The sequence below is a fragment of the Epinephelus fuscoguttatus genome, linkage group LG21 (assembly GCF_011397635.1).
Source record: "Epinephelus fuscoguttatus linkage group LG21, E.fuscoguttatus.final_Chr_v1".
NCBI classification, from domain to species: Eukaryota; Metazoa; Chordata; class Actinopteri; order Perciformes; family Serranidae; genus Epinephelus; species Epinephelus fuscoguttatus.
In genome coordinates this window covers 38,194,700-38,219,041 of record NC_064772.1, presented here as the reverse complement: position 1 = coordinate 38,219,041, position 24,342 = coordinate 38,194,700, and the positions used below count along the sequence as shown (strand labels likewise).

At 43.5% G+C, this 24,342-nt stretch overlaps 3 protein-coding genes across 4 annotated transcripts in view; 1 reads left to right on the top strand and 2 right to left on the bottom strand.

Moving 5' to 3' along the window:
• Positions 1 to 1,367, bottom strand: part of LOC125881983 (palmdelphin-like) — a 39,345-nt gene extending 37,978 nt beyond the window's left edge. Inside the window, exon 1 of the mRNA XM_049565519.1 lies at positions 1,184 to 1,367. The gene's annotated coding sequence lies outside the window, so the exon portion shown is untranslated. The remainder of the gene's footprint in view (positions 1 to 1,183) is intronic.
• Positions 1 to 24,342, top strand: part of LOC125882019 (uncharacterized) — a 212,984-nt gene that overhangs the window by 5,732 nt on the left and 182,910 nt on the right. The gene's annotated exons all lie outside the window — the stretch shown is intronic.
• Positions 20,935 to 24,342, bottom strand: part of cubn (cubilin (intrinsic factor-cobalamin receptor)) — an 86,763-nt gene continuing 83,355 nt past the window's right edge. Inside the window, exons 65-67 of the mRNA XM_049565429.1 lie at positions 23,290 to 23,455; positions 22,580 to 22,815; positions 20,935 to 21,198 (exon numbers count right to left, since the gene is read on the bottom strand). Coding sequence (XP_049421386.1) covers positions 21,091 to 21,198; positions 22,580 to 22,815; positions 23,290 to 23,455 — 510 coding nt within the window. The 3' untranslated portion in view covers positions 20,935 to 21,090. The remainder of the gene's footprint in view (positions 21,199 to 22,579; positions 22,816 to 23,289; positions 23,456 to 24,342) is intronic.

Genomic DNA, 24,342 nt, shown 5'->3' with positions numbered 1-24,342 from the left:
AGTGAAGTGGAGCCCGCGGAGGAAACACCGGGACCGTCTGGATGTAATAGTCCGTGGAGGTGCTGCGGTGCTCGGCTGCACAGATAGGAAACCCCTCGGCTGACAGGATGTACCACTCTCTCACTCCGCTCTCTCTCACGCAGGCGCAGAACGTACGTGCTACTTGGCCGTCGGATGTAGTCCGTGTAGTGTGTTCAAATGCAACTGACACAGGGCGACGTGAGGCGACGTAGATGACGCAACAGTTGGCTTTCGTCGCCGCTAGTTCTTTGATGTCAGTGTGGTGTGTCTGCACCTTTACAGAGACTGATATCTTTCCAAACATCTCGCTCACAGAGAGAAAGCAAATAAGCATATTCCCCAACATGTCTACCTATTCCTTTCTCTAGAAGGGAGTCCTGGAATAGCCTATGCTACTAAATATCTGAAGCAAAAACACTCACTTTCTTTATTAAATAATGAGTCACTAGAACTTTGGTTTATGCTGGATGTTCCTCACATGAAGACAGATGTGTGAAAATGAGCTCCCTGCCTCATTAGCATCTTCCCACCCCAGCTTTGCCACGTGCTGAACTGTTGAGATGACTGGGATGAGTGGGAAGGAAAGGACATGAGGTGACTGGTTTTCTGCAGGCAGCCCACAACAACAGCACGTATGTGCTCGTCAATGTGTGGACACTGATTACACCCAAATATATGCAACGTTCAGCATCCTGACAGCATGTCAGCTTTAAAGACGTTCATTCTTGTGCTCTGAGTGTCATTTCCAAAGAGCATGAAAATGATAGATGTCATATGGTGACTTTGTGGGCTCTTTAACTGCTGTTTGCATGTGTGTGTGTGTGTGTGTGTGTGTGTGTAAAAGTCTTGTTAGTTAAAGCCAGACCCCCACTGGGAGGCTACAAGCGGCCGACAGCTTAAAGGAATTAAAAGATTACACAGTCAAAAGACCCTTGTGGCTCATTTTAGCTCCTGTGACAACAAGGTACCTCTGGATAACTGACTTATGGTAGAAAGCATGCACACAGAGGAGTTGACAACGCAGTAGTAATCCCTGGACATAGTAATCTCTGATCTGATGGGAGTATCTACCCTCTGACAGCCCTCAGCTTCAAATAGATGTTCTCCATTAGTGTGGCAGAGGCTAACGCAAACAGTAACAGTGATACAGAGGTCGACTCACCAAGTGTGTGTGCTGTGTGTGTCCTCGAGCAGGTGAAAGCGGAGCACGCAAGGAAGGTAGAGCTCACTCTCACAGCGTATTCAACATCACTGAGCCTGAGGTTGTGTTGGGAGATTGTGTAGGCTGAGAGAGATTCAGACTGACTGGGAAGACCTCCCCCTTTCTCTCTCACTCTCTCTGTGTCTTTATCTGCTCACTGTGAGTCTGTCACACAGCCCAACCATGTGCCTGAAATACCTCTGCCAAACAATTGCTCCACAAATGCGCGCACACACACACACACACACACACACACACACACACATACACCACTGCACCCCGGCATGAAAGTCTCTCCCCCCTGGTCCCACCTGCTCCATCCTGCTCGGCCCACACACTTCATATTGTGGTGACGTGACGTCACACACACGAACATTACATTACATGTCACACATATATAAACACTCAGGGTTTATAAAAGTTTGCACAACATTCAGTACGTTTACATGACATTACAGAAAATGGATTTATTGTGTTAGTCCGACTGGGGATGTTCACGATTTGATTATGATTCAGAGGATAACAATTCGATAATGAAATGTTTATGGATGCATCGCAATGGACCAGAACGTCTAATCTCAACACGATTTAAAATACAGCAGATATAGCAGGTCCCTTTCCTCTCCAGCCTATCTCACATCTGAACCAGGGGCTGCAAGTCGGATTGTATCTATCTGCAGATGCTCACAATTGTCCACTGTGCCATATACACTCAACTGCCACTTTATTAGGTACACCTTGCTGGTACCAGGTTGGACCTCCTTTTTAATTCTTGGTGTCACAGATTCAACAAGGTGCTGAAACATTCCTCAGAGATGTTGGTCCATATTGACATGATGACATCACACAGTTGATCCATGATGAGAATCTCCCGTTCCAGCACATCCCAAAGGTGCTCTATTGGACTGAGATCTGGTGACTGTGGAGGCCATTGGAGTACAGTGAACTCATTGTCATGTTTGAGATGATGTGAGCTTTGTGACATGGTGCGTTATCCTGCTGGAAGTAGCCATCAGAAGATGGGTACACTGTGGTCATAAAGGGATGGACACGCTCAGCAACAATACTCAGGTAGGCTGTGGTGTTTAAACCATGCTCAGTTGGTACTAAGAAAATCTCCCCCACACCATTACACCACCAGCAGCAGCAGCAGCCTGAAGCGTTGATACAAGGCAGGATGGATCCATGCTTCCATCTGAATGTGGTTTTTCCAATCTTCTATTGTCCAGTTTTGGTGAGAAAACCCGTGTGAATTGTAGCCTCAGTTTCCTGTTGTTAGCTGACAGGAGTGGCACCTGGTGTGGTCTTCTGCTGCTGTAGCCCATCTGCTTCAAGGTTGGACAAGGTGTTGTTGCTTCAGAGATGCTCTTCTGCACACCTTGGTTGGAACCAGTGCTTATTTGACTTCCTGTTGCCTTTCTATCATCTTGAACCAGTCTGGCCATTCTCCTCTGACCTCTGGCATCAACAAGGCATTTTGGCTCACTGGATATTTTCTCTTTTTGGGACCATCCTCTGTAAACCCTAGAGATGGTTGTGCTGAAAATCCCAGGAAATACTCCACCTTACAGTCTCCTGTATGTGTTAGAATGACATGAGGGGGAGGCGGAGCTCTCCACCGCAGCCGCTGACTAACAGCGTTAGTTAGTTGGACTGATGTTGGTTTCAATGTATACCGTGACAAGTTTGCAGTTATCATACGGTCTACACTTGTTTGTCTAGGATATTAAAAAAAAAGAAAAAAAAAGAAACGCAACTGGGCGGAGAATGTGCCCGTTGATAGAGGTATTTTCTGAGAGGAGACTTTTTACACAAACTTCCATGAACAAAATGGTTTCAATTAAAGTAATAAAACATTTGTCCTACCAACAATAACTTTCTCTTTTTATTCATGAAGGCTCATTCTGACTGATCATAAGATCAAATCTGCAACAATGCGACACCAGGATATTAGTTTAATATTTTAAAATACATGGACAAGAGGAAAACATGGAATGGCGATCATTTAGGCTCATGGTTTAAAGAGAGAGGCTCAAAGAATGGCAATTCAGTGTGCTTTCAACCTTTTGTTGAACAAACAGCGCCATCTAGTGGGCTCATGAAATAAAGAAAATGCTTCATGAGGCTTCATTTGGCCATCACTAGTGACAACCAGAAGAAATGTGCCAGTAGGAAACAGGATGTTCGCATTAATTAAAAAGACTGATCTCGTGTTGCCGCTGTGAATGCAGGCGTAGTTGCAGAGGTGGAATGTAACTAAGTACATTAAGTTAAGTACTGTACTTAGGTACAACTCTGGGGTAAGCCTCAGAAGCAAATACTGCACTTCTTTACCTGATTACATTTATCTGACAGCTTTAGCTCCACGTTACTTTACAGATTTAGATTATTAAATCAACAAAATTAATTATTATAGATTAAACTACCAGCAATATATAAAGTAACTGAAATGAGCTCGACCTTTACCAGCTCAACGTACCCTCATAGAACGGCTTATACGATAGATATCCTACAAAAATGCAGACACAAATTAGCGTCACATGGAGGACGTTACATCCTTACCGTACAGTTACATGATTAACGTAAAGTTAGGGAGGTTACGTTCAGGCAACTAAAGTTACTGTGGTTAGACGCAGGCATTGTGACTCTTAGTTCACACGGATCCAAACGCGTCTCCAGGGGAAAGACCGCATTTTTGTGAACCAACCACCACCCCCATCTGCCTCCTCTCAAGACCACTTCCTTCTTTACTCCCGTCAGCACACTGATCACGTGACTGTGACCTTTCAGAAGACGTGGGATGCCTATGAATTCAGGCGCATTACTTTTTAGAGGAAAACACACAGCTTCTGAGGCCAGCCTGACCAACTGCAACGCAAACGCGCTGCATCGATGATTATAATCCAGTAATTTATACTATTCTGACAGTTCTGCATGATGAGTACTTTCTGTACTTTAAATATATTCCGATACCTCTACATTAGTATGGCTTGGAGTGCAGGACTTTTACTTGTGATAGTAAAAGTTCGGAGGATTTCTTCCACCTCTGCCTACTTGGCTGATAATCCAGCTCTGTCTTGACCTACTGTTGACATTGTTTTATACTGATGAGCTTAATATTGTGTTTACTAGAAGGAGGACACTGCATTTACGATTTGTCGCTGTCTGACTGTACATAGGCTTAAGTTACATAAATGTAGTGGTTCATTAACTCAAAGAAACATCTGTGAACATGACCCAGACAGTGATGCACTGTCACCACAAAGTTATGAAAACAATACAAACATTTATAACTTTGGTAAAAATAGACTGAAAGGTGAGGTATTGGTACGTAACCATGTTTGTTATTTAAAGACTATAGAAGCACAGAGTGGTTTGCAGCACATAGCAAACTTCTATCTGAATGTGTGTGTTCAGCTGTCCATGCCCGGGTGTGTGTCCAGCTGTCCATGTCCATGATGGACATGCACAGACATCAGTGCTGACATACAATTAGTGCAGCACTCCTCCATATTTAGCTTCAGAGAGTGCGAGCAGTGAAGTGTGGATGGTCATATATCTGTCTGTCTGCATGTCCCTCTCTTTGTGACTCCACTTACCACAGGCCAACAACACTGCTGACATTACCGCTCCTTTAACAATGTAAGGCACACTCGCTGCGAGCCATCAGGTTGTCTGACGTCCATACATGTTACGCAGAAGCCGTGAGTCTATCTGACACAAGTTCTCTGTTAGCAAATGGTGATTTATTTTCGAGTCCCTTTTTGAAATACATCTCCACCTAAAAGCTTTAATTGGAGAGGCTGCTGTTGCTATGGCAACATTACCCACTCCAAATTTGTACGTGGTTGGTAGACAGAGAGAAGGAATGCCTACCACAGATCTGCTCTTCAGGCAGTGTTTCCTCAGAGTGGCAACACGGCTGTTAATATCACACAGAATTTACCGTCACTGTTCAACCACCGTTTCGAGAGGTGACATCACTCCAGTGTGTCCAGTTTGGGTTTTCTGGCAGAGGGCTGACTGTGTCATTAATACAATCAGCTGAGGTGTACATAGCTTTCTGATAGAGAGAGCATTGACTCAGCTGCAGGATACTGCAGGTGACCTTTTATTGCATAATGGAAAGTGGGTCAGGTGGTTGAGTTGAACCCTCTGAGACCCGCACAGACCACTTTTATTTATTTGTCTATTTTTGTAACGATGCACCATATCGGATTTTTGGCCGATATCTGACATGCCAACACATAACAACTTATTTAGCTGATACCAATATCAATATATCCACATCTTTCTCCACCTAATTTTAGTGATCATCAAGTCTCTTCTGTAGTGAGTTAACATCATATTATGCAGGCATACTCATCATTATCATGACGGCCCACCAGCAGAAATGAAATACTTTCCAGTGTCTGTGATATTCATTCATTGTGCAAACTAAGACAAAGCATGCTATTCATTTTAAAGCTGATATCGATGACAAGTATTTTTGCAATATTCTTGACAAATTAGTTAAACAATAATTTATTTTTAATTTAAGAAGGTAGAGTTGCAACAAAATCAGTGATAGTTTCACAGTTTGCTTCAAATCTTCAGTAAAAACTAAAATGATGTTTCATGTCTTCAGTTTGTGAACAACAACAACAACAACAACAGTAACTCAGAGTCAGATTCAGATCCTGTCACAATATTAAGAGTTCAACTAAATCAACTCTACCACTAATTACACATTTAAACAAATGTCCCCTGGGATCTATACATATATATAAATCAACAGCTGATTTCCTTCTCTTTATTTATGCTCTGCCATTTCTCCTCTAACCATCAGGCTATAACCTGTGACAGGCTGTTATGACACAGTCACATATATGGAGTTTATTCACGTAGGTTTCCATCAGCAAAGGTTTGTGACAGAATCAGAGAGGAGAGGGAGAGACGCTGTGCTGCTGCCAGAGGAGCCGCTGAGTGAGTTCCCTCTGAGCGCTAAGAGAAGGAAAACATTCAGGACGCCACACTTTATTCCACACTACTGAAGCTGCTCCTCTTTTTACTGGAACCACAGAGATATGAGGGCTGTAATCTCCTGGTGGACCAGTCGATTATTTGGTCGCTATGCTCTCGTCCGACCAAATTCTCATTAGTCGAATAATCGCCATGTTACTTTCATTAGGAGAAAAGTGCTACATCAACATAGGCTGACCAGACGTCCTCTTTTGCCCGGACATGTCCACTTTTCACATCCTGTCCGGGGCGTCCGGGTGGTTTTTATAAACGGATGATAATGTCCGGTTTTCCGTGTGTGTTTGAGTGTGTGTGTTAGAGTGCGGCACGGGCAGCATATTTCTGTCCGAACCCGAACTGAGCCCGACATTATTTAATGACCAAAGCACTGAGTTTGTGTCACACAGTTGTTACGGTTACAGGGTATTTAACAGGACAGGCGTGCGCCGTGGGTGCTCAGCGTTTGAGACAGGTGCAGGAGGCGGGAGGTCCGACGCTTCCAGCGAGAGGAGAGGGAGAAATATAACAAAATAAGATAAAATAGGAAAAACCTGTCTCCCTCTTTTATTTTATTTTCAGTGTTTAATCAAGGCAGAGGCTGGCGACTGGAGGTCTGAGACTTCCAGTGTGGGGAGCAGTAGAAAGTGTGTTCTGTTCAGGTGTTGTCACGTAAATAACAGTGCCCAAGCATGAATGCATATAAGTATTTTTTCAAGGCGGAGGCGGGCGGCGGGAGGTCCGAGACTTCCAGAGAGGAGAGAGGTAGAAACAAACAGCCAATGTGTGTGTGTGTGTGTGTGTGTGTTATGTTCAGGTGTTGTCACGTAAATAACAGTGCCCAAGCAATAAACAGGAGATGTTGAGAGATATTATTTTGCAATATGACTGAATTTTCTATCCATACATTCATTCATTCATTCATTCATCTTCTAACCGCTTCATCCTCTTGGGAGCTGAATTCATCTGCATGTATACAATGACAAGTTTGCAGTTGTCATACCGTGTACACTTGTTTGTCTAGGATATTAAAAAAAAAAAAAAAAAGAAACGCAACTGGACGGAGAATGTGCCCGTTATTAGAGGTATTTTCTGAGGGGAGACTTTTTACACAAACTTCCATGAACAAAATGGTTTCAATATAAGTAATAAAACATTTGTCCTACCAACAATAACCTGACATCGGGCAAGAGGCAGGGTTCACCCTGGACAGGTCACCAGACTATCACAGGGCTGACACATAGAGACAGACAACCATTCACACTCACATTCACACCTACGGACAATTTAGAGTCACCAATTAACCTGCATGTCTTTGGACTGTGGGAGGAAGCTGGAGCACCTGGAGGAAACCCACGCTGACACAGGGAGAACATGTCGGAGCACCTGGAGGAAACCCACGCTGACACAGGGAGAACATGTCAGAGCACCTGGAGGAAACCCACGCTGACACAGGGAGAACATGCAAACTCCGCACAGAAGGGCTCCCACACCCGGGATCAAACCGGCAACCCTCTTGCTGTGAGGCGACAGTGCGAGTATCATTTAAGTAGGCTATGTCGTGTGTCCTCTTTTTTGGAAATCAAAATATGGTCACCCTACATCAACAGCTTTCCAGGATTAATCCATTATTTCCTGCGGCGGGGGGACAGGCTAAGTTACCTGTGTTGACAGAAAGTTGGACTCGCCCACCCTCACGCTCAGCGTCACAGTGACACAGACCTCCTGTCTGTCTCTGTAAGCTGACACCATTTCCCTCAGTGGAAACGAGGCTTGTATTTACTTTAATTTCACAGATAAGAAACAATAAATTGTGAAGACAATAAAGCCTCCACTAAAATAGCATTTTAAGTCGTGTGTGATTTATCCTGGCTTCATATGAGCAGAGGAAATCTCTGCTCGTCGCTAGGCTAATTTCTACAATGTAAAATGCCATAGGCTGGCGCTAATAACGTTAGCATGTTGTATTGGTGGGGGAAATGTGTCCAGATAAAGACAAGTGTTTGTCTGTGAATGCTGCGAGTTATAGTGAAGCTGATTTGTGTTTGAAACTGCCTCTATTAAGCCATGTTTAATGTGTGTTTAATGTGTGTTTTGAATCAACTATATAATTAAAATTTGATTTGAACTAAACTTTACAGCTCTTTACACAGTCCTCCACCGCCGACTAGTGTTTTGGAGGTGTAACTGCAGAGTGACACAGACACACCACCGCACAAGTAAAAATAACGAAGATTCTGAAGATTAAATTAAGATGCAGCTCAGTCCTGTGTGTCAACTCTATCTAGTTATAAATCTGTAATAAACATTGTGTTTGGTTAGGCGCCTATTTAAACTTTAAAGGTTTAGAGAATATAGACTAGGGGTCGGCAACCTGTACTATCAAGAAAGAAGAAAAATCTGCCTGGAGCTGCAAAACATATTTGAGCCTCACAATAAAGATAACACAGCCTTTGAAGTCGAATTTAGCCTGCCAGCGTTACTAACAGATCTAAATGAGCATTTATTAATATGTTTCAGCACAAGGTAGCTCCTCTGCAGTGAGTTTGTTGGTGATCATTTGGGACTTTAACTTTTCAGCGTTGCCGATAAAAACAAACAGACTTTGTACTTTTTGGTTTTTGAATCTACAGCTAGCGTAGCTACGAAGACTGAAGACTACGTTAGCCATCGCTAGTCATGTTTTTAGAGGAAAAGGTGCCAGGCCAGATGTATAAAGAAGGAAAAAATGATCCGCACACCGATAGAGCTCCCATTAATCCACTGAATTTTCTGTCAAGTGACGTTTCGAGCAACGCAGGCTCTTCCTCAGACTTGTAATAGGATATAAACAGAAACGCCATCTTTAAATACCCACCGTAATCAGTGAGATGAATCACAGCTGTGTGCAAACCAGACATATAAAGAAATGAAAAAATACAGACAAAGATGTATTAATATAAATACAGTCGTCCAACATAAACATGAAGAGTGACCTTAAGTACACACATATCTAGAGTACACATATATGTAAAAAACGTCACCCTACATAAATATGAAAGTACACATCATATAGTACAAAACCAGCGAATACAAAATAGACGTATGACGTAGGCCAGACGTATGACTCAGATTTAAGATGATGAAATGTGTGTAGGCACCGCACAGCTGAAGAATGTAAGAATCACTTTAGGCCTACAACAAAGAATAAACCTGAAAATGTCAAAAAACAAAAAGTTATTCACTTCCATATTATTTTCTGTCAAAGCCACAGGGAGCCGCTGGAGAGAAGCTAAAGAGCTGCATGTTGTCGCAGGTTGTCGACCCCTGGTATAGGGGCTTGGAACATTACGATGGGAGTGTTTGATGGAATCAAAAACTTCTGAGATTTCTGTAAGACCTGCATCGTCTGGCGATTAGATGGAGAGCACAACAACAACAACCCCCCTTATTGTCAATATACCTGTGAAAGCCAAACATCCTCCGAATGCCCGAGGTCTCTAGTTTGTGGCTGTAAAGTTTCATGAAGCTGTGATTATCCTCAAGGTCACTATAGGTCATTTTATACAGTCATGGCTGTTTAAGAATAATGCTCTGTCTACAATGAAATGACTATATGAATACAACTGGGCTCACTGAATCTACAAGAGTCTCAGCTTTCCAGTCAGACCCAATATGCGACTGCAAGACTGTTTATGGACCCCAGAATGCAGGAATATTCAAATACAACAGGCAACAACAACACATTTATACTGCATGCAAAAAAAACTCCATGGGACAAGCCCAAAGTGGGCACGTCTGTAAAGGGGAGACTTGTGGGTACCCACAGAGCTCATTTTCATTCAGATATCTTGAGATTAGAGGTCAAGGGAACCCTGTGAAAATGGCCATGCCAGTTTTTAACTTGCCAAAATTTAGTCTAACTTTCAAGTGCTTTATATCCCCCTTCCTGAGAAGCAAGCATGACATGTGTTCAGGTCTTATAGTTTCATATGATAGCAGTAACATCACTCTAGCTTGAGAAAGACAGGACTGTAGGCCAGGATCAGCTCCTGGTAGTATTTTTACTGCTGCCATGAGTTGGCTGCCAAGAACATGTTGATTACATGTTGGACTCTGGTGGCTCAGTTAAGGTTCAGATGACTGGAAAGCAAAGATAAAAGCATCACTGACAGTCTGGCAAAGCGCTGGTGGAAGTGGGCTGGTAAATTTACTGCTAAGCTAATCTGGGAGATGGGAAGCAGGAGAGTACCCAGGCGAGGAAGGGAAGGTGATGGGTATGAAGGGGGCACTGCAGGGCAGGAGGGAGTGGTTGAATGAAAGTGACGAGACAGATGTGAAAGTCTGAGGGCATCTGGTGGACAGATGGGGAAGTGAGGGTGTGATTCCTTAGCAGAATCCTCTGATCCCAGCATTACAGGAAGTGATCAACCCTCACAAATGGTAAAGGCCACAAACAGTGGCCAGGGCGACCATACAATGTTACGGGCACGTCCATTGGTAGGTGACCCAGAGCACACTGGAGGGATTACATACGTCCTCTGGCCTGGGAACGCCTCAGGATCCTCCAGGAGGAGAGGGATGACTGGAATACTTTGCTCAGCCTGCTGAGACCTGACTTCAGATAAGCGGTTGAAAATAGACAGACTGAAATATTCTCAGTGAATACGCCATCCTTCTTGAGAAAACTTTCTAAAATACTTTGACGCCTGCTTGATGTTAAAGATTTCTAATGGCGAAGCTCCCCCACCACCCTCTGCTTTGTACAGCCTGTGTGCATGAACATATTTAAAAGGATTCTTGTTCCGGTCCTATTTCTTTGTCTCATTGGTTTTCGCCAAAGGACCAGTGTTGGGCAAATTCCATAATCCTGTCGTCTTCCTCTGGAACTGTGAAAGACGTCCACGCCAAGACATGTTTTGCCCTGTCTAATTACAGTGCATCTTTACTATGGAATGCAGTTACAAATAAGCCATCCGGCTAACACTGACACATTTACAGAGATGCTGAGATGAACAGTGGAAATAGAGGTTTGCAATACAATCTCACCACAAGGTCTACTCAGCAGCTAGCTTTTCATCATGTCAGGATTGTCTTCAGGAGATGCTGCCTAGCTGTCATGGAGTGGTAGATTTCCACTTCTCTGGGACTGTGCGGCAGATGAGAGAACTCAAATATTGTGTTTGAAAGCTTTCAGGTTTTGATGTGCTTAAAATAATCTTGTGAACATGAGCACAATCTGGTCTAAAGATACTATCAGAGCACGTACGACGCCAAGAGCAAAGTAACCCTTCTTCACCTCTTCAGTCATTCACAGCACAGCCATTTTCATCATTTCATCATGCTCCTCATTCTCATTACCATCACACCAGTGCTACTCTAGTGCCGTTAGGCTGGCACTCCCGTTTCCATGGCAACTACTCAAGTGAAGTGGAGTGTCTTAGCTGCTCCAGTCTAAAGATAGAGCCCTTATAAACACACCAGTTGGGCAGCTAAACCTCAGTGATCATTTTCAGCAAAGACAGAGGAAGAGTGGCTGCACCACAGAAAGAATCACACTGAATGTGACACACACTGGAAGACAGAAAGACGCTCTTTTTTCCCAGTCCGGTATGATCATCCTTACGGGCTGCGTGCGATTCTCTCAGGCAGGTCTTGCACTTAAAGTGGAGATGAAACACTGAACAATATGACTGGTTTGTTTGATTTTTAACTTAGGCAAGATATGACACTGCAGTCTGACTTTATATCCACACAGATCAGCTACAGAAGTCGACTGTATTTCACGTTTTTACCAGCAGGGCGCAGCAGTCTCACAACAAGCCGGCTGGTGACGTCACTGGGATGGTTGTTTACTACGAGCGCTAAGTGCAACACTGTACCTCAGACTACTGTGACTAGTTTTTAACTTAGTAAGTGTGGACACCATGGAGTTTGAAAGTCCTGATGATGAGATACAAAGAGCCGATGAGACCAAATATAGTGATGAGACAGAGTGAAGAGCTGCCTGACTTTGACTCGTGATAAATTCAGTGTCAGGTTGCTGCAGGTGATAAACCACACAAAGCACGTTTCCACATCAAATAAGTGCTCCACCACCGTGTCCATCACGCTGTCTGACCACAACAACAACGGCAGATGCTTATAATGTTGCGGTAATGTCATCATGTTGCAGCTAACATCAGCCTAACCCAGCGGTCAAGTCCATTAGCCACCTTATATCACCATCAACATCATTCCCACTTAGACGCTGAGTCAGATGTCGGCATACTCTGCATCACGAATCATCAGTAAAATAAATTAACTGTAGGACTCACCATCAGAGGAACTGTTGGGGTTGAGCACTACTTAGATTTGTCCTTGTTAACGTTAGACACCTAGCGCTGGTTTGGTTTAGCATTCCTGCACTTATCCACTCCTCAGTGTACATAATAGTAGGGATGCACCGAATATTCAGTAACCGAATATATTCGGCCGAATATTGCAAAAAGACACACATTCGGTATTCGGTGGAATAAGTTAAAAGCAAGGCCGAATAATAGCAGCGTGTTTTGATAATACAATCAAACAGCGTGCCGTGACGCGCGGAGTAAAACGTCGGCAGTGTGGCGATCCGTCCCTCACCTCACTCACATTTGCGACTAAAAATAGTTTTGAGTGAGCAAAATAGGCTTAAATCATTCAGCACGCTGTGCGAGCAGCCTACAGATTTCAACCAGCAGCAAAAACGAAAGGCGAATCCCACCGATTGTGGGTTGAACGGGGGTCACAGACACAGACAGGAATGTATTCCTGTAAAATACGGCGGCTATCGGCTTACCGGCGACAGATAAGTCAGCTCCAATAATATCCTCTTCTTGGTGTCATGACTGCCCAGAAGTACCTGAACAGCCGAGCCAGCCGAACACAGGTATGTGACGTGTCAGAGGAGAAACGAGCCGTTCACGGTCCACAAACCTCACCGCACTTTAGGGACTGTTCTTTACTTATGAAGGGACTGTTCTTTACTTGTCAGGGGAGGAGGGTGGCTGGTTGATTCTTATTTCATTTATTCATTTTATTTTGATCCCCCCTATGTTAATCACTTATTGATGCTGTTTTTGAAGTATGAATAAGTCAATAAGTAATTTATTCCATTGAAATATCATTGATGTATTATAGAAAAGTGATTTATCTTTTTATAAATGACAAAAGGCACATCTGCCTCATTTTTGCTGTGGTATCGTGATACTACTCAGAACCGTGATACTTTCACTCGTATCGTACAGTGGGTCCCAATTTTGGTACCGTGACAACACTAATCTGGAGGGTTCATCTGCAAAAACTAATGAAAAAGTAAACAATAATATTTGGTATTCGGCCAAGCGTTTAATATTATTCAGCTTCGACTTCGGCCACAAATTTTCATTTCGGTGCATCCCTACATAATAGACTGTTTTCCTTGACATGGAGACATCGCAGAGATCCTGCTGGCTCTTAGGTGAAATACCTGAGAGGAAGAGCTCCCTCCTCAGCAACAGAATTATAACGTCAGGCTGGCTGATGACTTCAGCTTCCCCTCAGATCATAAACCAAAAGTTTTACTCTGTTTACTCCTCACCGCTTTCGTAACGGCTCCTCTTCTGGTATGGTATATCCATGGAGGTAATCCCAGACTCCGATCCTTCCATCGAAACAGCAAATAAGGTGGACCTGCAGCAGATGCCTGCACCGCCAGCAGGGGACACTGTTACCTCCCTGAAAAGAGGGGAATAAGAATCATGAGGGTGAAAGTGATGTTTCCTCAGCGACAACTTTACTCCGAAGAAACACCTTAGCTCAATAAACTCTTATAAAAGTCACTAAAGTGCATGAAAACTCTTACTATACCAACAGCAAAATATACCACAATATGTGTACATGCAAGTTCATAGGGATGGGCTGATCCATACCAAAATATCAACACTCCTAATTTATTGTATTTAATTGTACTACAAGTTATTGTCCATTTCAGTTGTCTGTTGCCTGAAATCGATTTTACTTTGGTGAACACGTTTACACGGTGAATTCCAGATCCGTTCTCTAGACCAGAACCAGAATCCAGACAAAATTCAGAGTGAATAGAAACCAGGCTCTTCGCCTTACGTGAAGAGCCTGGTGACGTGAGGCTACACACAGGAGATGGCAGAGTTTTTTCCCACCCGCATCCTGCTTCTAATCGGCTCTGACCCTGATGGCAACGAGTACTAGCCAATCAGAGGCAGAGCAGGGCAATCTGTTTTTTTTCTGGTTAGGAAAACGTCTGAAGATGAGTGCATAAAAAGCAATAATAAAAAAAGAATTTGTGAATTCAGGATGATATTTATTTGTGTGTGCAAATTTTAATTATCAGAGTTTTAGTGTGTATATAACATACTTGGTACATCAGTCTATATTTGATATCCCATCTGTTTTCTAATGTTAAATAATGTTAAAAGGTGGTTTAACTCCCTCTTGTGGTCATTGTCCTGAAGCTCAGGGGCAAGCCGTTGTAACATTTAATCGCTAGACTGGATATTCATTACTGATATCTGCAACATAATTTTGACTAGTCAAAACTCTAATTACAGATATGTATAATTCAGTTTTGACTAATAAGATTCAAACTATTTTTGCCATTCATGTGTATGGGGTTTGTCATTATAGATATCTACAATGTAGTTGTGGATATCTATAATTGTTATTGTAAATATCTGTAATTCCAGTTTGAGATATCTACAATTTAATTCTGACTAGTCAAAATTCAAGTTCAAGATATCTTTAATTATCATCAGTTGAAGATATCTACATGGTCCTTTCTAGATATCTTGAATTGAGTTTCATTCAGTCAGAATGATGTTGTAGATATCTATAATGGTAATTCCGGATAGTCAAAACAAGCGATTAAATGTTAAACGGCTTGCCATAGAAGCTCAGGGGGAGAAAAATAAATAAACTGTACCGTGGGTACAGTTTTTAAAAACTCAGCGCAGTTTACTCATCTGGCCACATGGATGTAAATTGGCAAACTGTACCCACAGTTTAAAATCTGTCCCCACGGACTGTAAAACCGTGCACACAGTTTGTTTATCTTCTTTATTATCACTGGAACCTTGGAGGGCTCCTAGAAAAAGTCGCTTGTTTTGGGCTTGTTTTCACAGGTCTGGTTGTTTATTTGTCTCGCGAGATCTGGCAACACTGGCGGCGACACTCGGCCCAGCTACGGGTCGGGCTATGCTACAAAGCGGGGGCTTCACTCACACACACTTCACCACACTCTACACACTCTAAAAACTCTACTCAGTGTGTCAATCTAATGTACTCTAATGTCACACACACACACACTTGAAAGCTCTCGACATGTTAGTGAGTAACTGCAGCCATGTTTAACTCTCTTACAACCACAACATACCTGAAAAAGAGGAATTACGAGTCACGGAAGTTAAGCGTTGTTTCCGCTGCGGAACTAATGAGGAAATTACCACGAGCTCCCCAGGTGTGTGTGTGTGGGCGGAGACAGAAGCAATCGATCTCAGCATCTTAGATGAAGACCATCTTTGCAGAGCACAGAAAAACACGTTTACATCTGAAATTAAAGGAGCAATAAGCGAAATTCATCATTTCTAGATTGAAGGAATTAAAAAATTGCTATGTGAAGAACTAGAGGTGTAATTTCATCCGGACTATAGCATGACCTCACACACCCTCTCTCTGTGTTGATCTCCAGCCCATTGTTTACAAGCCGGTCCGGCTGCGCCTTCATGTACGTTCATGTGAATGGATGAGTCAGGCAAATTTTACACCGCCTTTTAAACGACCATCACATCATATTGAAGGCGACAATGGCAGCCATTACTAGCCATGTGGTGAAGGTCATGAGACCACATGGTGTGCATTCATTAGAGGCTTATATCATGTTATTTATGTACATTAAAAATTTCTAACAAATATCTTCTGAGCGTGTCCTGTTGTGGAAACAGGGCTGACACAATAAGCTTGTCCCCCTCTGTCAAACATTATATAACTCTAAGAACAATCATGAAAAGAAGAGGACACTTATTTGTCTTTTCACCAGCATGTTCACAAAAGGAAGCTGATTTCACTCCCAGGAAATGATGCAACTTTCGGAGCAGTCCATTATCTCAGAAGGGGTGTGTTCATTAAAAGTAACACAGTTGACAACTACCTGGGGACCCGACTAAATCAATGTTTTTTACAACATTTTACATATATTAAGAATAAAACCCATTCGTGAATAATGAAAGGACACTTGAGGCTTTATATACAAGTTTATGTTTTTATGATAGTTTGACTTTCTTGGGCCTTAATAGCTAGCTAATCATATTGAGCGACAGGCCATTTTTACAACTTTTGAATGATGCTTCGTACAAAAAGGTGTTTAAAACTCTTTGAAAACAAAATAAATAAACATTGTTTTAATGTTACAAGAGATATCATGGAAAATAAATTCTAAAATGATTATAGTGTATTTATTGTTTATTGACATTTATAGCACAGTTTTGTTCGAGAGACACAAAATGGCACGTTTTCATATATTGACCCTGTTACTGCTAACTCTGCAATTACTTGTAGTAGTACTGCTTCTCCTACAGTCCTTCTCCTAATGAGTGTATGTTTTACCTCCATGTTGGTGAGCGTCCAGAGGATGGACATTGAGATGGTGAAATCTTACAAGTACCTGGGTGTTAACACTGATACACTGCACACACCTGCCTGAAACTTGACTTCACATGTTCCTGAACAGTCTCAGCCTGGACACATGATATGAGTTTTGTCAGTAGGTGTGGGAAAATGGTTTGGCCAGGCCCTTTAAAGAGCAGCCCCCAGCACATGTTTCACCAACATGCACAGAAACTGGTATGCACATGTATCACGCCCTGGCGCACAATAAAGCCTCTTGGACCCAGAGGCCAATCCCAATAGAAAGTCAGCCATTTTGAATTTCATGGTTAATGTTGGCATTTTTCACAAACAAACAAACAAACAAACTCCTCCTGCAGACATGATCCCATTGACCTCAAAACTGGTGTGTACCATCTAGACAACACTGTAATCAAAACTTATTACAAGATTTGGTCAGCACTGATTGGCGTGGTGGTGGCGTGGCATCAAGTTTTGATGTCTCGCCATTAAAAACGAAATTCCTATAACTTAGGCGTGAATGGTCCACTCTGCACCACACTTGATATGTTTGATAATAGTCCCGCCCTGAACACACCTATATGACAATGTTTTTTTATACTGTTTGCTTATTGTTCTGCTTCTTCTGATGCTTCCTGTTTGCACTCTGTTCCTTTGCTGCTGCAATGATAAAAAGAATGAAGGCTCATCTTATTACTTATTAAGATATGATGATGATGAACCTGGGCATTTTTTTCACTCGTCACAACACCAGTGATGCAGCATGTGTCCCATCTACTCTCCTCAAAACAATCACAACACGGCCATCAAAGGATGAAACATGCTTTACAGTTTACTCAGCTGAGCTCTACAACTCCTGCTGACGAACAAGCGGACAACAGAGGCAAACCGTCCGGGTGGCGTCACCAGCTAGCTCGCTGTAAGATGGCCGCGCCCATGCTGACATTAAGGACGCCTTTTTTTCTGTTGGTTGCTGACGCCACAAGTCACTGCCCAAGCATCGGATTTCAAGGACTTCAAAGTGAGACCGTGCTCTTTATCTTAGTGACTAATACACAGGTGGAAGTCATAAATTACATTTACTCTCCTTACTGAAACTGTGTTTGTGTGTGTGTGTGTGTGTGTGTGTGTGTGTAATTGTCATGTAGCGTAGTGTTCACATCAACATGCTGAACACTTGGGCGACAGAGTGTCCTTGTTTCAAGGAATAATCAGTTGTTTTCATGTCAAACGACCGCCAGCCCCTCTCTGTGTGTATCTCTCGTGTTAGCTCCTCTCTGCTTGGTTGTATAATTCCTCTTCAAGACAGAATGTGAGTGGGTGGGAGGCTGTGGATGTGTCATGAAGGCTTCTTCAGAGAGACAGGCAACCTTACAGGCCCTTCTCATTCCCAGGTCCTCATGTACCAATGCGTGGTCACACCCCTTCACTGTGTGGTGCAGACACCAAAGACACACTTTGGCGTCTTCATTAGACCTTTTCCACCAGGTTCTGTTCTGGTTTGTGCTCCTCATTTTGAAACCCGAACAGATTCCTACAAATAGCAGGTTCTTGGTGGAGTGTGAGTCGTGATGACATAAGTGGGCGTGTCACATCCCACGGGATGGAAAGAGAGAGCAATTTGGTCATCACATGAGTTTCAGGAAAAGTTGTGAAGCAGCTGTGCACCTATCCAGGTGGAGTAGAAGAGACACTAATGCCCTGTTTCCTCCGAGCAGTTTGGTTCGGTTTGGTTCAGTTCAGTTCAGTATGCTTTCTTTCTTTTTAAACAGATTTATTTATTCTTAAGGTCATATATTCTAATCCTCACTTCCTGTGGGCTACAGCAACACTAAACCCCTGAGCTTGCCTGAGAAGGACTAAATGCACAAAGCTGCTATTTTGAAATATCCCATGGAGAGAGACTCTCACTGCAGCCTGTTCTATTTTGTTGTGAAAATGTGGGCGTGCAGCCTCGTTCTGTGGACGATAAACCAGGTGCAGACTTCCATCTGTGTCACCGCTGATGAGGAAATACAGCGAGTGCTGGACGGAGCAGTGAGTGACAACAACCCCGCCCACATTTAAGAGGACTGTCTGAACACACCGAGGGTCTAGGTACCATGTCTGAAGGCTTACTGCTGGTTCCAGAGGTACTGGACTGAAAGGGTTTGGTGGAGACGGGGCTTTAAACTACGAGTGTTTGCAGCTCTGGTACTTTGGTCTCTCCTGATCAGGGTTTAGGGGGTCGGGTGGAGGAGATCAGAGGAAGAGGAACAAGGGACACGAGGGGGGCAGAGAAATGTCTCAAAGTGCAAAAAAAAGGTGATTATTTTTGCCATAATCAAGCAGCCCTATGACGACCCACACACATGCAGCTGTGGTGACGCTGTGAGAAATGAAACCTTAAATTAACGTCGCCTGATCTGTAACAAGCATGCGCACGTTCAGCCCCAGAGCTGAAGATGAATGACTGAAGTGTATTCCCAGTGTAACGTGTTAGAGAACACACTGCACACAGAGTATGTGTGATGGATGCTGAAGCTGGTCTCAGGCCTGTCACAATTATTAGCCACAGCATATCTCGCCTCACTGTCATTCTCGGCCTCTTACTTCCAGAGCCACGTGCCGCTGACTGCGGTCACATCACCAGCCAGTTAGCATCAGCTGACAGAAATAGCTCTGGCGTCATGTGTTCAGTCCTGTGAACACACATCCTGCTGAGGAGACAGCACAGTGGAGCTCACTGCTTCAAACTGAGGCAGAAATTTTGTTTCACATACACTTGTGTTTTCATGTCTGGTTTCAACGATGGTTACACACTCAGAAGAGACATGTGAGGTACGGATGTTCATCTGGATCATACCTCACCTTGAGCACACACTGCTCCAGCAGAGTGACTCTTTGGAGGCAGGGGTGGTCGGCCCAACACTTTGGTTCAGACTGAAATATCTCAACAACTGGACAGATTGACATTAAAATTTCTACAGACATTTCATGGTATTATTTCATTCACAGACTGCATTGCTGCATGAACAGTGCAGATCTAACGGTACTCTATCATCAGTTTCTCTGACAAGCATCCACACAAACATCGACTCCAGGCAGGGTCAAAGTTTTGGCTGCTGTTGTCTGTCTCACAGATATCACAGAAAGGAAGAGATCAGAGATGAGCCCGCTCCTGGACTCTGTGGGTGCTTCTCTTTTCATAGACCCTTTTTGTGTTTGTGAACTGTGGTGACGTATTCTGTGAGCGGAGCCGACCTGGTGGCAGAAAGGGACAGAACTCGGAGCTTCACTTGTAATCCCATCACCCAACACACATTTTAATCCCAAGTGTAAACAGGCCGATGGCAATTCAAGATTTTTCTGTATCAGCAACTCTCCGACTGTTCACACATCCTCTTCATGGTGACCGACATAGAAGGCTGCACCAACAAGCACAAACATCAAGTTTTATTATTGCTGCTGCTCTCTGCACCGTAGCCCATCCTGTTTTTGCGCCCTGCTGCCTGAAAGCAGCGGAGTTAAGGAGCTGGCCTCTGGTTTGTTTTTCCTCATCCTGGTGATCGTCACATCTGGTGTTGTCAGTATTAGGGATGACGTCTAAATGATTAAACGTCCGCCCCCTCCACCAATCGGCGCTCCTTGGCACACAGCCCCGCCCCTCAAGAATTCAGAGTGATCTGAAAAGTCCTCTCTACTAAGTACTTTCAGGGAAAGTTTGGGGGTGAGGGAAAGTTTTTTACCTGGGTGATTTCGGAGGAAACGCGCCAAGGTTTTTCAAAACCCCGGGTAAATGAGAAAAGTTCCTGTGGTGGAAAAGGGGCTATGGTTGTTGAAGATTGTGATGACAGGCTTCAAATGGCTCTTAATGCACACAATGTTTTCTGGGACAACGTTTCAAATACGCTGTAAAGTGAGTGCTGTAACTCTGTGTGTTTGATGTAATTAATTGTCTACAAGAAGTGTAGTCTGTCCAGTTTGTTCAGTCTGTTTCACCAGCAGGTCAGAGGGTTTGTGGCACTCTGGATTAAAATGAACACAGTACGACTAAACTGAACATTTGAAACAACAAATGACATCATATGTTTGTTATGTTAGTATAGATTTATTTTTATCATTATTATTACATTGGTTTGATTGAAAATAAATGCACAGCAGGTGTGTACCTTAAAACATGATTAGGAAATTAGTCAGCAACTGTGTGTGTGTGTGTGTGTGTGTGTGTGTGTCTATTGAAGGCCGTTCTTTCAGCTGCTCCAGGTGAGTCTGAAGCCTGACGGCAGGGTGGCGTACTGGGCACTGAAGACAATGTAGACTTGATGGGAGGAGGCTGTGAATGGAGCGATGTTGGTTTCCTGAACGAACACAAGAGAGGAAACACAAACGATCAACCAGAATCCATATTTACTGAATTTTCTCAGATGTGTATGCTTCAAAAAATCACAGGGAAACATGATCTCACTTATATCTCTGATATCGCTCACATGTCCACTCTGTCATTTTATCAAACAAGAACTGATCCACCTCATTTCTGAGCCCCCATGATACCTTGTGTCAATGACCAGTGCGACTTGAACTGGAACCTCCGCTTTCCGGTGGTAACAGTACACTAATGGCGCGCTTATCCTCTTTTGTAGAGAGACTGAGAAATGAAAGGTGGAACACACCACCTGTTACACCTCAGACAGGATAACGTGATCAAACTCTGTCATCTCTGCCAGCCATCTCAAAGCATTGGTTTCCTTTTTAACAAGCATGTTAGCGATTAGCTCGCCTTAACGGAGCCCGAGCTAGCTTATGGGGATTTTATACATCTGCGTTGAATCGACGCTCTACAGCGTAGGCTCCACATCGACGTAGAGCCTACGCCGTCACCTAAGCCACAGCCTCACGTGCACTCTCCCCAGAACCTCCTGTCTGTCTCTGTGAGCTGAAACCATTTCCCTCAGTGGAAACAAAGCTTTGATTTACTTTAATTTCACAGATAAGAAACAATAAATCATGAAGACAATAAAGCCTCCACACACTGTGTGTGATTTATCCTGGCTGAAATATGAGCAGAGGAAATCTCTACTAGCTGCTAGGCTAATTTATACCATGTAAAATGCCATAGGCTTGTGCTAATAACGTTAGCATGTTGTATTTGTTTGGAAAACATGTTTAGTATAAGACAGTTGTTTTGTTGGTGAATGTTGTGAGTTGTAATGGAGCTGAATTATGTGCCGTTACCTTTGTTACATGTTGCTGTTGTTCCTGGTTTTATATGAGAAGATCGCTAGCTGACTGTGAAGACAGATATGATGTACTGACATTGAGTAACACACCTGTCATTGCAGGTGTCATTCCTTCCGCAGATTCTGATTCTCCGCTCTCGAAACTCTGTCACTTTGATTATTTGTTATGTCATTCCAAATATGTGAAGACGTAGTTTCTGTAGTGCATTTTATTTTTCAATAGGGAAGATCTGGCATAAACATTGGGTAGATGATGGAGACTGAACTGCTAACGCTCTCTGTAGATCCTCAGAGATAGTCAGGAGTGTTTGTTTTTAAAGAACTTTAATTCCAACTTTAAACAGTTGAAATTAAAACATGGTGCAATGATTTGTGTTTGAGCCTCTAAACCACTGCACACAGATTTGGACACGAAAGGGTTTACTGAGGATTTACAGGAGTCTTTTTCAGGGGCTGATCAGTCAGTTGTATTTTTTCTTCTTTACAAAAGGACGGCACATACCACTCCACAGTAAGGTCCAACAGGCGGAGAGGAGGTGTCAGGGCCATTGTACAACTTCAAGAAGTTGTTCTGGCAGTCTCCAGGGTCATCAATACTGATCTGGGCAAAGGTGACGGTCACCACACGACCTCTGGGTGCCCTGATAACCCATTCACAGTGGGTGCTGTTGGGATAGGTGCCTGGGTAGTTGGGGCTTGCAAAAGAGCCATGGTCACCGAACAGAGTGCCACCACAACCTGGTACACAAACATGTCAAACAAAGATGTTTCAGCCAAAAGAAGAACAGCAAACAGGAAGACATGAAGCAAAAGATGAAGACATGAGTGACATGGGGTTGTACACTGACAATAATAGGGGCGTATTGGCGCACAGTGTTTGACACCAGTGTGTTTTGGCCTCAGTTCATTTTCCTGCATTTAGATGAATCTCTGCTGCATCACAAACTGCTCTCCTGCCTGTTTTTCTCTGTCAGCAGCTCGTCTAGTGACCTGGCTCCGAAAGGGCAACACAAAGAGAACACCCTCCACCCCCTGATTCACATGGCAACAGGTGAATCAGGGGAGTACTGGCACTTATTTTTTCCCCACTGTTAAAGATGTACTAATGGTGTCTAATGTCTTTTGTTTTGGAGTGTAAATCTGTGCGCTCTGGCTGTGTCATGGAACCTGCTTTAACATCACACATATATGTGTAAACAGTTCAGCTCTGACCGTGAGGGGAGGACGTCCATGTGGCCTCAAAGCCATCGCGGGCGTTGGAGAAGTCACTCTTGAAGCGCAGGTAGAGCAGGTTTGACTGTGGAAAGATGGGGCTGGGCAAGGTGCTGCCGCAGAAGCGATCAAACAGTGGTGAGTCCGCTGTACTGCCATTACGAATCTGAGAGACAACAGAGAGTGTTATGGTTAACTGAGTTGACAGTTGACGCTGACACTTGTAGCCCGTTTCCTCCAAACACTTTTGGTATGGTACCTTTGGAACCAACAGTAACCCTTCAAACATGGTGCCTAGACCCTCGGTCTGTTTAACTGTTCCACTGCAATCAGAACTCTTCAGCCCCGTTTCCACCATAGAGTTCAGTACACATTTTTCTGTCTCCACAGTGAAAGTTGTGGATGGTACCAACAGAAGCGTTCCTTAGCGTCCCCATGTTTGGTCCCCCCTCTGTTGGGGTACCTAGCACACAGATCTGGTACTAAAAGGTGGAGCTAGAAACCCTGCAGTCTGATTGGTCAGTAGAGGACGCTCACTCTGGTTTTATGTAACCTCTGTTCATACATCAGTAAACTACAACTATAAAATGAAAGAGAAAAAATCACTTCATTCACTGGGCCGACTGCCGGCAACTTTTAAGGTGGAACGTTAACTTGTAATGTTACTCAATGCATGAGTTGATGACGTGAATCCATCAGCACACCTTAAATTTCACTGTGACAACTCTGACCATCACTTTAGTTTTTATATGACACACACTTTTAGTAATGACTTTAAAAATATAGATTCATTTGGAGCGGATTATGTGAAGGTCATATATTCTAATCCTCACTTCCTGTGGGCTACAGCAACACTAAACCCCTGAGCTTGCCTGAGAAGGACTAAATGCACAAAGCTGCTATGTTTAAATATCCCATGGAGAGAGACTCTCACTGCAGCCTGTTCTATTTTGTTGTGAAAATGTGGGCGTGCAGCCTCGTTCTGTGGACGATAAACCAGGTGCAGACTTCCATCTGTGTCACCGCTGATGAGGAAATACAGCGAGTGCTGGA